Source organism: Electrophorus electricus, chromosome 12, assembly GCF_041902795.1.
Source record: "Electrophorus electricus isolate QZ-2024a chromosome 12, ASM4190279v1, whole genome shotgun sequence".
Classification (NCBI taxonomy): domain Eukaryota; kingdom Metazoa; phylum Chordata; class Actinopteri; order Gymnotiformes; family Gymnotidae; genus Electrophorus; species Electrophorus electricus.
The window spans coordinates 26,194,990-26,210,000 of NC_137508.1; the positions used below are offsets into that span (position 1 = coordinate 26,194,990).

General features: G+C 39.8%; 2 protein-coding genes across 6 annotated transcripts in view; both read right to left on the minus strand.

The window, feature by feature from the left end:
• Nucleotides 1–201: 201 nt before the first annotated feature.
• Nucleotides 202–2,520, minus strand: hmgb2a (high mobility group box 2a). Of its 2 annotated transcripts, none has more exons than XM_027021008.3 (5): nt 2,370–2,520; nt 1,383–1,541; nt 1,078–1,226; nt 797–971; nt 202–718 (listed from the first exon to the last, which is right to left on the minus strand). In XM_027021008.3, the coding sequence occupies exons 2-5, from the start codon at nt 1,527–1,529 to the stop codon at nt 554–556; spliced, it is 636 nt and encodes a 211-aa protein (XP_026876809.2). In that variant the 5' UTR covers nt 1,530–1,541; nt 2,370–2,520; the 3' UTR covers nt 202–553. The 2 variants fall into 2 exon arrangements, with proteins under 2 accessions (XP_026876809.2, XP_026876808.2); XM_027021007.2 differs by having other exon boundaries at nt 2,366–2,466.
• Nucleotides 2,521–3,208: 688 nt separating this feature from the next.
• Nucleotides 3,209–15,011, minus strand: part of LOC113584226 (scrapie-responsive protein 1) — a 24,517-nt gene continuing 12,714 nt past the window's right edge. For 2 of the 4 annotated variants that reach the window (XM_027021013.3, XM_027021011.3), the window contains exons 2-3: nt 5,601–5,845; nt 3,209–4,895 (exon numbers count right to left, since the gene is read on the minus strand). In XM_027021013.3, the coding sequence (XP_026876814.1) occupies nt 4,829–4,895; nt 5,601–5,836 (303 nt within the window). In that variant the 5' untranslated portion in view covers nt 5,837–5,845 and the 3' untranslated portion in view covers nt 3,209–4,828. Of the gene's footprint in view, nt 4,896–5,600; nt 5,846–6,274; nt 6,464–11,487; nt 11,671–15,011 lie in introns of those variants that run through there. The other 2 variants (XM_035531290.2, XM_027021012.3) reach the window with 2 other exon arrangements.

Below are 15,011 nucleotides of genomic sequence, written 5' to 3' on the forward strand. Positions count from 1 at the left end.
GTGCAAATACACTAGTCTAAACAGGCATGCTAAACAGTGAATCCGTATTGATCCCATCCCCAGCTGAGGTCCTTTTTTTTTTTAATAAAAAATAAGTGTGTATATGTATATACATATACACATACACAAAACCAACATAGCTTTTGTAATGCTAGTTCCCAATCACTAATTGAGACTTACAAAAACAAATCAAGAACCAAATTAATCATAATATACAAAATTTTATTATAAAAATTGTGTCTACACAAATTTAAAGCTCAACATCTAAAAATCTTGTTTGAGACTTAAACTACATAACATTGTTCCTCATTTTCCTTACAATGGCAGTGGAAAATTTTCAATTGAGCAGAGAAACCACAGCTATCAGACAAAAAGCAGTGCTTACAAACAAAAACAGCTGTTAAACTTACAAAACAGTACATGACCTCAATATGTATTTCATCTATACACATCTCTGTACATGTTTTGAAAATATTCAAATGCTTTAAAAAACAAAAAAAAATGCATTTTCACATTGTTTTGCAAACAATTCAGCTCAAGTTTCCTGACAAATTTATTCGTCCTCATCATCATCGTCATCTTCATCCTCCTCCTCATCATCGTCTTCGTCGTCGTCATCGTCATCTGTGGCTTCTGCCTTCTTTCCTGCTGGCCGACCTGGTCCACCCTTCTTCGCACCCTCAGACTTCCCCCCTTTGGCGCGGTATGCAGCAATGTCCTTGGAACCAAAAGGATTCTGTTAAGCTCCAACACCAAAATAAACTGCCCGATGTAAATGGGTACTGTTGACCGTTACCTTTTCGTATTTCTCCTTCAGCTTCATGGCCTTCTGCTCATATGGGGACTTCTCTTTTGGTGACAATTTGGACCACATGTCCCCAAGTTTCTTTGCAATGTCTCCAATGGAGATCCCTGGGTTTTCATTCTTCACCTTTGGGCGATGTTCAGAGCAAAAGACAAAAAAAGCCGATCTGCAGAGGAAGAAAAATGGATTTGTTGTACATTGTTGTTTTTAGGAGCCTACAGGTAAAATAAATTTCAATGTGAGTACAAATAAGTGAATGAATGATGACTTACGGTGGTCTCTTTGGAGCATTTGGGTCCTTCTTCTTCTTCCCTTTCTTTGCACCTTTAGGTGGTACATAGTTTTTCATCTCACGATCATAGCGTATCTTGTCGGTTTTGGCCATTTCCTCAAACTTTGCTTTCTCTTTGGGAGACATGGTCTAAGAAACACACGAACATTAGACGCTGTGGTTTGACACCGCCCTCTTCTCTAGGATCAACAATTGAACAGTTGCTGCGTACGCCCCGCCCCCACACTCCCTCGCAACCATCCCCCGGAAAAAACAAAACATGTTCACATTAGACAGCCAACTTACCTTCCATCTTTCTGCGCATTTTTTAGAGAACTCTGCAAAGTTTACAGAAGTCCCAGGGTGTTTCTTCTTGTGTTCCTCTCGGCAGGTCTGCACAAAGAACGCGTAGGACGACGTCTTTCCTCTTGGCTTATTAGGATCTTTCCCCATGGCTGCAATAGTCTGAAATGTTTTAAAATATAGTAATATTTTTTTAAAAACTCGTATAAGTGACACTACCTCGGGTTACGTCTGAAAACTTCTGAAATTCTGGTTACGTTCTGAAATAATTTGCAGACATGCCGAGCAAAGTAGCAGTCAGCTGGCTAAGAGCTCGTTAATCCGATCAAGTTCCTGCTTCGTTTCCACCAGCTCAGACACAGAACAATAAGTGCACCTCCATTTTGCTTCCCGCCTAAACTACGAAGTTGTTGAGCTAAACCACTGTGGAAAAACAATTTTGCAAAAGTTTAAAGAATTAGTTATAAAGTTACTTTAAAGTTTGAAGTAATACATTTGACTCGATTTCTAATAACTAATCGGCTGCATGACGAGGTGCATGCTAACCGAACCAGTTGAGTTTACATTCAACTTTATGACTAAGCCGCTAGCATGCTACGCTAATTAGCAAGCTACATAAGCAAACAATACAAAACAAGATATCCCTTACGAGTTAGTTATGGTCATTTTAGTTTAAAATACTTTATATAATGCTGGTTATACGACAAAAACAGCGATACAAGCGAATTCAGCAAGTTTCGCAGACAACTTAGCAACCAACTATCCTTAGTTAGCTTGTCTAGCGTTAGCTTAGGTAAAATAGGTTAATGTTAGTTTGAGAGCCGAGGCACTTCACATTTTAAAACGAACAGTACGAAATTAACCGTCGAAACGTTACCACTACCAAAAAAAGTCTAGTTTTCAAACACCATATGTAATGATCCGAGTGTTAGATTTCGCCATGGAAAATAAAAACACTAGGCGGCGTTAAAATAAGCGCCGCGTACCTACGTGTATTCAGCCGCTTCTCTCCGACGACTACAAGCCGAAACGCTCATGAACCGTTGAGTACAGGGCGCACGAGCTTGATTAAATGCCTTCGGGGCTCCTCCCTCGCGGCCTTGTGGCGGTTGGCCGAAAACGTTCAAATTTGAATCCACGGGCCACGAGGCGGAATGCGGCCGTTCCTATTGGCTGCTCAGCGCGACCATCACGTTTCCCTCGCCCGCGAGGGCCAGGAGATGACGCCCAGGTGACGTCTGTTGCGTCTTATTTGCTATTGGTTAAAAAAAATATGTTTTAAATGGGCGGCGGTAGCGAGCAACAGTGTTTTTGTATTTATTTTACTTTTACTGTATTTTACTTATTAAATACACTTTACTGCTGATTGTCGATGCGCTACGCCACGCGAAGACGCGAACAAATGGTGTAGCCATTTTTGGAAATTAAAGTTAGAGGCGAGGAGACAACGTCCCTGCTGGGAGCTGCAGTCTGTGTTTACAGATGCACTATGTTGTGTCCCGTTTGGCGCACAAAGCCACAGAACAGAGCAGAAACCCACGATGCAAAGCTACAGTACAGATATCGTTCATGTCAACAGTCAAATGCCCATGCTACTAACGTATTAAACGGCTATTTTTTCATAAACCAGTAGAGCACGTCACTGCAATTCACCAGTTTACAACTACTGTTATGTGCAGTTGTGCGCACAGTACATGAATGTTTCCTCCTTTAAGCTTTAAATGTTTAACCACGCAGGCTTCTAAAATACGTTTCAAACATACTCACAAATAAAAACCCGTTCACGTCAAGAAATATGAATTCTCAGTGGACAAAGCAGTTCAAACCAGTTTTCACACCACAGCCTTTTATTTTTTCGCTATAAAATTATTGATATAAAATAAGAGCGAGCCCTAGTACTCTCATAACTGATTAAAGTGGAATAAAATAGCACAGTCTAGCTCTGATATAACAAATATAAAATTCTAGTTATAGGCGCTTCGTTAAAGAATACATATTTTCTATACGGGTATAATATAGAGCAAAAATGATTAAGTTATATTTATTCATTTTAAAATAAGGACTTAAAACAACATTGCTTAACATAACTTTAGTTGCTCCACTTGCACGTTTTGCCTACGCGTATTTCACAGGAAAGGCGTTCACACTTTCTAAAGCATCCGTACAGCTATTAACATAATACTGTTACCTCAGCCCTTGTTTTAAATGCCCCGAAAGACAGTTCTCACTTTCCACCTCCCTTGGCCTAGAGGGACAATCCCTAATAACGACTGCCCTCGGTTTAAACAATAGGTTACCCAGGGGCAGACTGAGGTGTTGGAGAACTTTGAAGATGCCACATTACTTTTGAATGACCGCAGCTCAGAGGTTTTCAAGGGTCACAAAGGGTGGGGGTGGGGAGAAAGGAGTGGCAAATGGGTCAGTTTAAATCCTGATGTCCAGTTCTGTTTGGGATTATAAGAGTGACCAAAGAGGGAGGCTGCCCTTACAGTGTTAACTGTTACTTTTAATCTGTTCATTTTAAATGAATATCTCTAGCAAAGTGGCTCAATTAAATGTGGCACTATTGAATGCTACGCGATGTCCTGAAAGCAGTTTAAAGCTGTACCTTGTTATCATAATGTAGTTTTATGGTTCTTCCATCCTAACTCCTGTGTAGGCATTTTAGAGAGATGTTGCAGCCCTGTACTTCAGTTATATAAATTGTTTAAAGTTGCAGCATTACTGCAACACATGACAACCTTTTATGTGTTTACTGAAACTGGCTGATAAAATGCACAAATCTCATTAGATCAGACCTAAAAACCATAACTGGTGATAATCTGCATTTAAAGCTGTTTGTTTTATTAAACATTTTTTAGATGTTTGTAACATGAAAAACCAAAGCATATGGTCAGTACAGTAAGGCCTAACACACACTTGTCTCTCCACCGGGCAGCAGCTCTGATTGGATTTTAGAATTGCCAGTAATTATAGTGCTTTCAGGCTGTGTTCATTCCAGCTGGTTTTAGCACTGAACCATGTAAAGCTGATGAGACCTAATTTTGCTCCTGGAGAGATCCCCAGTTTAGCTTCCAACCTAATCCAGTGCACCTGGATCTGATGAATGAATGCCGCTGAAGACCCTATATATATGGATCAGGTCTGTTTATATGGATCAGGTCGTATTGGATCAGGGCTGCAAATCAACCCTGCTGGGCAGCAGAACCTGTGTAGCAGGGTTAGACTCTTCTGCCATGAAATATCATGTTAATGCATTAACGTTGATTAAAATCATACATTTGATTAGAGAGGTGTGTGTTTGTTCTCTGCAGCAGTTTTTCATTGTGTAATGCAGTAGGGCAGAAGCAGAGTGGACTGTTTCTCCATGGCTTTGCTGTTCAGGTTTTGTTTTCCAAATGGGAATATGGACTTTTATTCAGTCACTATAATAAACACATTCATTTCACTCAGAGTACATGCTCAGATGTCTTGCATGGGATCACAAAGGAGATTTTTGGCCCAAAGAAAACATTTCTGGAAAAGACAGAAAAGACAGGTTTTTAGTTATATTCAGTTTGCGAAAATTATCACAAGGAACAATACCAGGAATTGTAAAAACTGGTTGACTCAAAGGAAAATGATCATAGAGTTTTGAGTGCCATCGTAACAGAGAGTAGCTATCTACATTAAAGTTACAATGCATGCTTTTTATCTGAAGTGATTCTTCAACTGTTGCTACATAAGAAAGACTTAGATGTAATGCCTTTTTTTGAACTAGCATTATTGCATATGGAGTTGATTCAGATCGCTAAATGAATAACAGCATAGGCCGCTTATTTATGGATGTATATGAAATACATTGGGCAACAGTGGTTCATTTACATAAATTATAGCCTATGAAACTGTCTACTGACTGTAGTATATATAAAGGCATTGATGTATGAATATAAGCTGTTTAGTCCAGATCACTGAGGATTATTGAAGCTTCCCCAGGGCACTAATGGATAGCGTGTGTAAAGAACAGCTGGCTGGTCCTTGCTACACACGTGCTAGCATTAACAGCAGTCTCATGATAGCCACAATGCAGTCTGTGTTTAGCATGAGTCTGTAACACATATACACACACACATGACATTTCTCCCTCATCTTTCCCTCTCTTCTGCTAGAGCTACTCCGTACCACAACCCTACATCCTTACAACCTTACCAGTCCCACCTAGTGATCAGCAGGTGCAATTACCGTGGACAACACAGCAGCTCTCTGAAGTTGCAATAGCAGATTGTGTCACAGTGATTGCCCTCCCAGTAATGGTACTGCAGGGAGTCCATGGGTCTCATCTTCTCCAGTTTACTGGGGATGCTACGACAGTCCTGGTCTTTCAGAACCTTTCTGCTGCATGACCATCCACGTGTCGGAGACCCACCACCAGCATGTAGTCCAAGCAGAAGAATGGCCATTACATGCAATACATTCATTTTACGATCCTGTCAGCAATAAGAAAGGAATTGGCTATTAACGTCTCATTAAAGCTGAGGGAGTACTTTAATTTTAATCTTAAAAAATATTGCAGGTTGATACATTTTGGTTGGCTATCTTGAACTTAAAACGCATAAAAAATAACCATTGTAACAGTTATTTTTGAAACTGATATTTTGATTATACACTAAACTAAGCTCCTAACTGTAACTACAATTAATGATTAGATAATAACAGCTCACAGCAACAGCACATGTTTGGAAGATAAACAACTATTACAGGAATATAATAAAAATATACCCTGACCCAGGATCAGTAAAGTTCTATTTATCATCATAAACATTTGTAATAAACTCCTTACTCTTGCCCTTATAATACCCTAGACTCCATTATCCCACATTTCCCCAAGCAACAGAAAGTCCTGCAGCAAATCCTACCTGTGAGTGCTCGTCTCCGTGGCAACAGGTCTCTGTGACCACCTCTCTGTGTATATGAGTTTAGCATTTCCACAGTGAGCTTCTTATATCACTCCTTTCTCAGAGGGACTCTGTCTCTCTCTGTCTCTCTGTCTCTCTCTGTCTCTCTGTCTCTCTCTCTCTCTCTCTCTCTCTCTCTCTCTCTCTCTCTCTCTCTCTCTCCCTCCCTCCCTCCTGGGTATGGACCGCTGACCAGAAGCAGGCATCAGCATAACCACAGTCTACAGGGCTGTACAAAATGTACAAAATGAGCATTTTGCTCACAAATTCACTTCTGACAAAAATGTGTAAGCATACATTCACCAGCCAGTTTATTATCTCATCAATTTTAGATGTAGATATGCATATACATTTGTATGTCTTATACTCTTCCAATGCACAGTCTGTGTTGTCTGTGCCTGATCAACTTGTACCAGCTCACCACCCACACCAGGCCACTACCAGGTCAGTGTTAATCCTGTGGTGAGAATGGTACCAATGAAAGAAATGTGTCCTGTGGTCAGAAACAATAATGTGGTAGTCGTTTGCTGACAAAACAGACTACATAGTTTAACTGTGCACATAAAACACACTTATAAGGTTGGTGTACCCAGTGAAATTGTCAATGAGTATAAGTCAAATATTGATGTTTCCAGTAAAGTAGTTGTTGACTTTTTTCCAAAGCAAATATTTGATACTTGCTATGATATTTATCTTGTATTTCATGCTGTGGCCCTTTCTGAGATGTTTATCTTTATAGTGCCTGTAATAATTGGCGTTTCTTTTTTTTTTGCAAAGATGCCAGAAGCGTGCGCTGCCGCTTGGCTCGGTAATTCTCGTGCAGCTGCATAGAGTGCATTAGGCCTTTACCCATTCAGAGAAGTCAACAGAACAAGCGCAGCTGCTAGATTCACTTTATGAAAACAAGTAGTAGCTAGAGCACCACTGGCTTGAAATGGAGCACGACATGATGATGCACTTGGTCTCACCGACACTGTTACTTAAGGGGGGTTAGAAGTTCTGAAATCTTAATTTCAGACTATGAATAAGGTCAACTGCTTCCAAGCAGACTAAATGCGCGGCCCGGACCGGACACGTTTATGCTGCTGAGTGAATGAGTTGTATTGAAATGCAGATTTACGACTTGGACTGGTGCTTAGAAAAGTCACAAAGAACACACTGGTCATTACTAACGCCCAGATTTGCGTCTCAACGTCATGACTGGTCGTCTTTGTTGTGGGTGATATTATTCGCTGTTTAAAATGAATTCACAAAATACCGGCTTTCAGCAAATGTGGCACTATCAAAGTAGTCAGTATCCGCACTAAATTCAAATTTTATCCGCTCCATCAGAATAACTAGCTCGTTCGATAATTGTTTTAGTAGTTTAGGTAGTAAGGATTTAGATATGTAGTCTCGGACATTGATAGTTCGGTGTGTACCTGATCACAAGAGGAACACTAAATTTACCAGTGCATCACATTTACCGGCATGTCAAATCCTTACCGTCCGGTGACAAGGAATCATTTCGGAAATGTTCCTGCAGTGCCACCTGCTGTTTATTCGTTAATGTTTGTTTTTATGCTAAGAATTCTTTATTTACACTACAAAGTTAATTACGCTTTTTGCTTGTTTGAATGCGTGCATGCAAGAATAAATTTTGGCTTTGTTAATAAAGTTAAAATACTCTTGATGTGGTTGTGGGTTTGAGGTTTTTAGTCTCTTGAGTGGATCCTTGTTCTCTGCCGTCGTCACGGCTCTGGAAGCTATGACACAAGCTTTGGCAATGGATCAATGAAAATTAGTTGTATCTGTAAATCCCTTTATGGCACATGAATGAAAAGCGTGTATTTATGTGCGGTATTTATATACATATCTGTAGGCTCAAACACTGTGCGTTTAAAGCACATTGTAATTGAAAGACTTGTTTTGTCTTTGTTATTTTTCCCCACTTTCCGGTGTCCTTGATTAAATTAACTTGCATGTAGAATACTTGTTACAAAACTAAATTTCATATAGGGGCACGTTTTAAAAAATTATTTTGAAAAATAACTGACAACATGTGCAGTGAGAAAATGCCAAGCACCAACAGTTCTATTTATAAAGATTATTTCACATAGCAGTTCGCCGATCAATAAAAGTAATGGCATACTGCATTTTTTTTTACATATTAATTTATTTTTTCTAGATCTGAAAAAAATGCAGAATGTTTTGGCATTGACAGATTCTACTGTGAGACTGTATCGGCTGTGAGATTATTGTTTCCACTGTGAGATGATTGTTTCCGGTATGAGATGACCGTTTTTATGTTAGACGATTGTTTCCACTGTGAGATGATGTTTTTTTGTTGTGAGATGATTGGTTTTTTTTTTGTTTTTTTTTGCTGTGAGGTGATTGTTTTTGCTGTGAGATGATTTATTGTATCTGCTGTGAAATGATTGTTACAGTGTGGATTCTTCAACATTCTGTACTGGAAGAAATGGTGGAGAAAAAGATGACCGTTCTAAACTAGCCTTTGGTACAGTGTACATGTTTTAAAAGCATGTATCAACAATCAGGGAAAAAATGGTTGTTTCTGCTGTGAGATGATCGTTTCTGTTGTGAGGTGACTGCTTTTAATGTTAGATGATTGTTTCCACTGTGAGGTGATTATTACGGTGTGGAAAACATTTTACACTGGCAGAAGTGCTGGGGATAATTGAGGGAAAAATCTTTCATTCTTTCTTTCATTTTTCTTTAAATTATTAATTTATGTGTTTCATAGAAACAAGGCAGGGTTTATAGCGCTTGACTTCATAATATTATGGCGCTTTGATATGCGCATCTTTTCCATCCGACAAATCTTGAGTTTTTCGAAAAATGCTGTGATAAATATACATGTACAAACTCCATGTTTAATCACAGACGAAAGAAGAGAAACATGCAAAATAAAGATGCATCTTGAGCTAATGTTTCCTTTTCAGGATCCTGGTGTCTGTATATGTAAGCATCAGCCTGAACCAATGATGTCATCAGTGATATCACTAAGGTTTGGAGGGCCATGGTGCTGAGAACTCATTTCATCAGCTAATTGACAAGCCTCCCCTGAGCTTTTATTTGTGAATTCAATGCACATTTAAATCAGGCTGTCTATGCTTTCAGATCCTCCTAGTCAGAAAGCCCATGTAGTTAGTATAGGACAGTGGCAATCAATGCTGTACCTCCTGGTGGGAGCTGGGTTTCAACCTTCCATCTGGGCAAATGTACTGCTCTATACCAATGAGTCCTTGGGCAATACTTTTGACACTATATTTGCCTACCTCCGTAACGTGACAACTTATGAGAGCGTCTGCCAAAGGCGTAAATATATACGTATACCTGTATCAACCTTCTCAAAACAGAAGAGGGCGCCGCTGCGATAGTTCCTTCAGGTTCTATTGTATTCTGGAAATCGAGGCTATAGCCAAATATCCGGCACATTCTTTTATTTGAACGCTAGTCGAGTTCCGGTATTATATTTTGATGAAAATATAAATCATTTCGAACTTAATTTTCATTAAAATTCTTTTAACTAGGCGATGTGACAAATCGCCTTGCCGCCTAACTCCTACAGCTATCACGCACCCCATGATTATTCGAATAAGCAAGCTTTTATCCTCTAGTGCCGCTTTTAAAAATCATGCAACTACATTATAAATATTTATATTTGTATTATATTAAATTGATACTTAATTTAGTTCATGATTCCTTAAACTTCAGGTCTCCTTGATTATTGACGTTGTCTTTCACGCTGTGAGTTATTTCAGAGCATTGTGTCCTATATATAGGTATCTACCTAAAGATCGCATAGACAGATAACATTGTTCCCTTTGCTAGCTGAATCAAACAGGGTTTTATTAAATGTGATATACAGCTTCTGAATGTAATTATTTTTGATGGATTTTTTTTATTTTTCCCGACTGGCTGTCGCTAAAAGGTACACTTGTACTTACGGTGTTAATCGCATCCCATTCAGCGGATTTAGCGCAGAAATACATAGCCAGAGTAAACGATATATATTAACTGGCCTATTCAAAAGAGGTAAGGGAATGCTAGTTTCACCGGAATGTAATGTATAATAAAAAATAAATTATAATGTTCAATTATGATATTCAGTTAATTCACTTATAATACTGATCAAAATGGTAATCAAGAGATACTGTAAAACCTGTTAAAATGCTAAATGACACACACACACACACACACACAACACACACACTCTCTCTCTCTCTCTCTTTCTCTCTCTCACACACACATACTCTCTCTCTCTCTCTCTCTCTCTCTCTCTCTCTCACACACACACATACTCTCTCTCTCACACACACACATACACTCTCTCTCTCTCTCTCTCTCTCTCTCTCTCTCTCTCTCACACACACACACACACACACATTTATTTTTACTACCTTTACATCTTACTATATATTTTATATATACACTAGTTTTGATTGCATGTAATAAGTCCTATTTGAACTATCCATAATGACAACGGCATGATCAAAACATTGCGTATAAGGCTTGAAATGAATTCAGTTTATAGCAGTAAGGTGAAATAAATATTTGTGACATAGACTAACTGTTATTAAGCGAAGTTATTCGTTTGTTTGAGTAGCCTACGCTGTTGTGGTAAGGCCAGAATCATACAGAAAAACATCATTAGTCTCAGTCGGCTACAGATGCCTTCGCTTGTGAGAGACCGGAGAATGAGGTGGTTTCTACTGCAACAGTAATCAAGAAGTGGCCTCCTGAGCTTCATTCTCTGCTATTTTACTGACAGACGAGGCCAAACAACGCTATAGGCTGCGGATGAGAGCACTTCAAGCTCTCCTGGCTGTTATAAGACTCTTGACAAGTCAATCGTGACCCTGTAAATAAGGGACTAAACTCTGACATGTTAGCTCCTCACCTACAAACAAGCAGCGATTCGGAGAGTCGAGTAGTTGCTGTTATAGCTCCAATTCTTCTCAGCGCTTGATTTACGACGCACTTCGCCATGTGTGAGTGAACGTAGCTCTAGTTTCGGGTTAAAAGAGCTGCAAACGGACAAGACCGACGTTCCCACGCCGGAATCGTCATTAAAGCAATCCCGTTTTAAACGAGGAGCAGGGCCCTCCAGCTTAAGATACCGCTGTATCTCACAGGCAAAACGAGTGTCTGTGAAGATAGCGTAATCTTACCGTATAACCAAAGAACCCGTCACGGATATTTTCTTACTCCCCGAGTTTTTACGCGCTTTTTTAAGCTTCGGAAAAGCATCCACGATGTCCCAGGCACTTGTTTAGCCCACTTGTCTCCGGCCCATGTCTGCTTTATCAAGCAACCGTTCATCATATCTCACACAGTGGAAGCCCAAGTCACTGTTTGTGATTGTAAAACCTGTGAATGTAGGCCGGAATGTTATGTCAAGGTAGCCAAGGTAAATAGGGATGTACACATACCAACAAAATTCATACATAAATATATTGTTGCATCGGATAATTAAAACAGCTGAGTGATGGAATAATATTTCATGCCGCATTCTTTCGTGATTGTCAGTATCGCTAATGATTGATCAGCTCTCACAGGCCGTTAATCTTTAAGTGATCGGTATCTTTATCTTTTTAGGGACTGATGTTGTCGTATTGGTGTCACCATCTTGCGAACACCATCATGTGAAGTGGGTAGTAGTAGGCGTTTACGAAATAAAGTGTTTAAGCCACATTCGTTTTTTTTCACTCCAGCATGACACTGGCTATACAACAGCTAATTGCTGTTGGAAATGTTGTTACCTACTGTTTTCTATTTGTCCTATAATACAGAAAACACAGATAGGCTCTGAAATGCTTTTGCTGTCACTGAGCTGTTTTTAGCCTAGATTTTATTGTGGTGAAAACACTTCGCTTCAGTCGTTTGTTTTATTCATTCCAAATTAATGCGATCCATTTTTTAACAAAACGTGCAAAACATGTGATACCGATGTCTATTTGCCTTTGATAATCATTTCAGAACGGCTTTGCCTTCATAAATATTGCGTCTACTCCCTCGTTGCCTTGCTGCGCGGCACGCGCGTTGACTCACCATAAGGGCTGTGGCATTTGTAAAACATCCCATCATTTCGCTTGGCTGGTCAAGAAGGGTTGTGCACGTTTTACAACTGGCCATTAAACTTCTACCATTTGTTAAGCATCGATAGTGCATGGCATTGACTGCACGTCTTGCAAAGCGATATTTGAACTAGAACGAGTGTCCGACGAGCGTGCAGTCCAGCCACGGCTTCCACCCTCAACAGCATCTAATCAAGGTGCGGCGTCTTTCTCTGAACACCATCAAACCCACTCTGAGAAACGTGCCGACACAGCGGGGTGTGGTGGACCTCAGCAGACTGCCCTCGTCTAGGCCACCCACGAGAGGCCCTTGTGCTGCTAGACCCGCGGACCATTTCGTGTACCAGTAAACATGGGGTCACGGGATCCGAAATGTTTCTCACCCACGTCCGTATGAGTCGCATGAGTCGAATTCAAGTTCATTCACGTTATTGGGTAATAATTTTACTTAACTAATAAGTTTTTAATTTTTTTTAATTTTATTTTTTTTTACATTTTAAGTAAATACAGACACGTTTGTTTTATATTTAAATCAATGTATTGCCAGTATTGCCGTATAGTTACTGAAACCTTTGATTATTTAGATATAAAAACAAAAAATGGATGAAGTTTATATCCTTCTTCCTATGTGGTTTCTCTCTCTCTCTCTCTCTCTCTCTCTCTCTCTCTCTCTCTCTCTCTCTCTCTCTCTCTCTCTCTCTCCACACACACACACACACACACACACACACACACACACATACACAACATTTGAGAATCCTGGTCAAAATGCTAAATCAAACCAGATCAATACGCTGTTTTGTAGTGACATAACTGACACTGCTGCTGCAGCATGCTAAACACCCCTGTGCATGTGTGCTTAGACATATTATTGGCTAACCCTGTGGACTGGATTTGGTTTGGGTTCTTGAGTGAGACAGAAAATTGAACCTCCCTCTACAAATGGTTTGTCCTATGCCCACCGGGAATATATGAGACATACATGTGTTACACTGTATCAGAACTGTCCTGCTGAAAACCTCAGATATGTACCCCAAGCCCTTTGTGGTTGGAACTAAGCTAAATTATAATTTACAACATGGATCAGAATAACTGGATTCATTGTTCATTGTTGTTTGAATTCTGTGATTGCAATGGTAATTTCTACCTTCCATAAAATGATATGCTCTTTATCTAAAATGAATCAGTAGGATGATGGGCTACCTTAAACAAACAACCAGGATCTACCATTAATCATGTGATACAGTTGCATCTGTCCCTAAATACCAGTGTTTTTGATTTGGGAAAATGTGGGTCTTTTCCACAGAAGAGGGCCAGGGGTCTGACCATGACAGAGCACACAGAGTAGAAACATATTCAACATGGCTGCTGACTGCATAACTCGACTTCAAACATCAGATATGTATACAGAGAAATTCTTCATGTGATACTTAATGAATGCTAACACACAGAGAGAGAGAGAGAGAGAGAGAGAGAGAGAGAGAGAGAGAGAGAGAGAGAAAGAGAAAGATGGTAGCTTAGAGAAGCAGAGTAGATAGCTGTCATCACTATGGTTTAACAAAGTCAACCACAGACTGCTCCAGAATTTCTGCATTAGTGCCTGTGATTGATGGTGCATAGGAACCTTTTCCTAGATGCTCCTGAGTGGCAGGGCGACCTGGGCTTGCCATGGTCCCAACATTTTCCTAGCCACTGTTTCCCTCTCTACACCCTGATATGCTTCTCAGTGGGGATACCTGATGATGCATATCTCCTATTCTGGTCTATTCCACTGCAACACTGATCAGGAAACAACGTGAAACTGTTTCCATAGCATGGCTCTTTATTGCAAACGGCCACATCCTGTGTTTTTATTAGACAGCTCTCCAATACCTCATTGTATCTGTGACAAGCATTCACTGGATGTTTTACATCATCATACCACATGCCATATGAGGTTATTTTTGCTGCCCATTGCCACAAAATGCAGAGCTGTAGTGTATGTGTGCAAGAACAGATGTTTTCATGAGAGGAAAAGTGATGGGCCATATGTTTAATACAGAGAGAGAAAGGATAGAGGGACGAAGAAATAGAGAGAGATGGATAGTGAGAGAGCGAGAGAGAGAGAGTGAGAGGGAAAGTTCAAAATTGTGGGTTGGGTTTTTCAGGATTGTTCCAGATCTCATCTCCTTGTGTGTAAATGAATGGCTTTACAACTTAGACAGACCCTTGAGGTTTAGCGATGCACATCGTGTGATAGGTTCATCTTAGCTGAGCTATGCAGAAGTGATAAGAGCTGAGCAGTTTCACTAATACATGATGTCTGGACCATGATTATCACAGCCAATATTCTGGGCACCTCCAAATCTATAACATTCTAGGGGAATTCTTTCCTATATGACATAATAAAGCATACCAGTCTGACCACAGATTTTCTGCTGGACAATTGTATCTAATTATTTAGATACAATAGACATAATCCACTCAAAATCCATTCACAACCAATTCTGTTTGTCATTTCTTGTGATAACATTATTAATCTCACGCACAAGAAGTGCTTCATGGGAAACATTAATAGACTGACAGTTTGACTGCATTTTGTATGGACAGAAAACTACCCTCCTTCCTTGGGTGGTAAG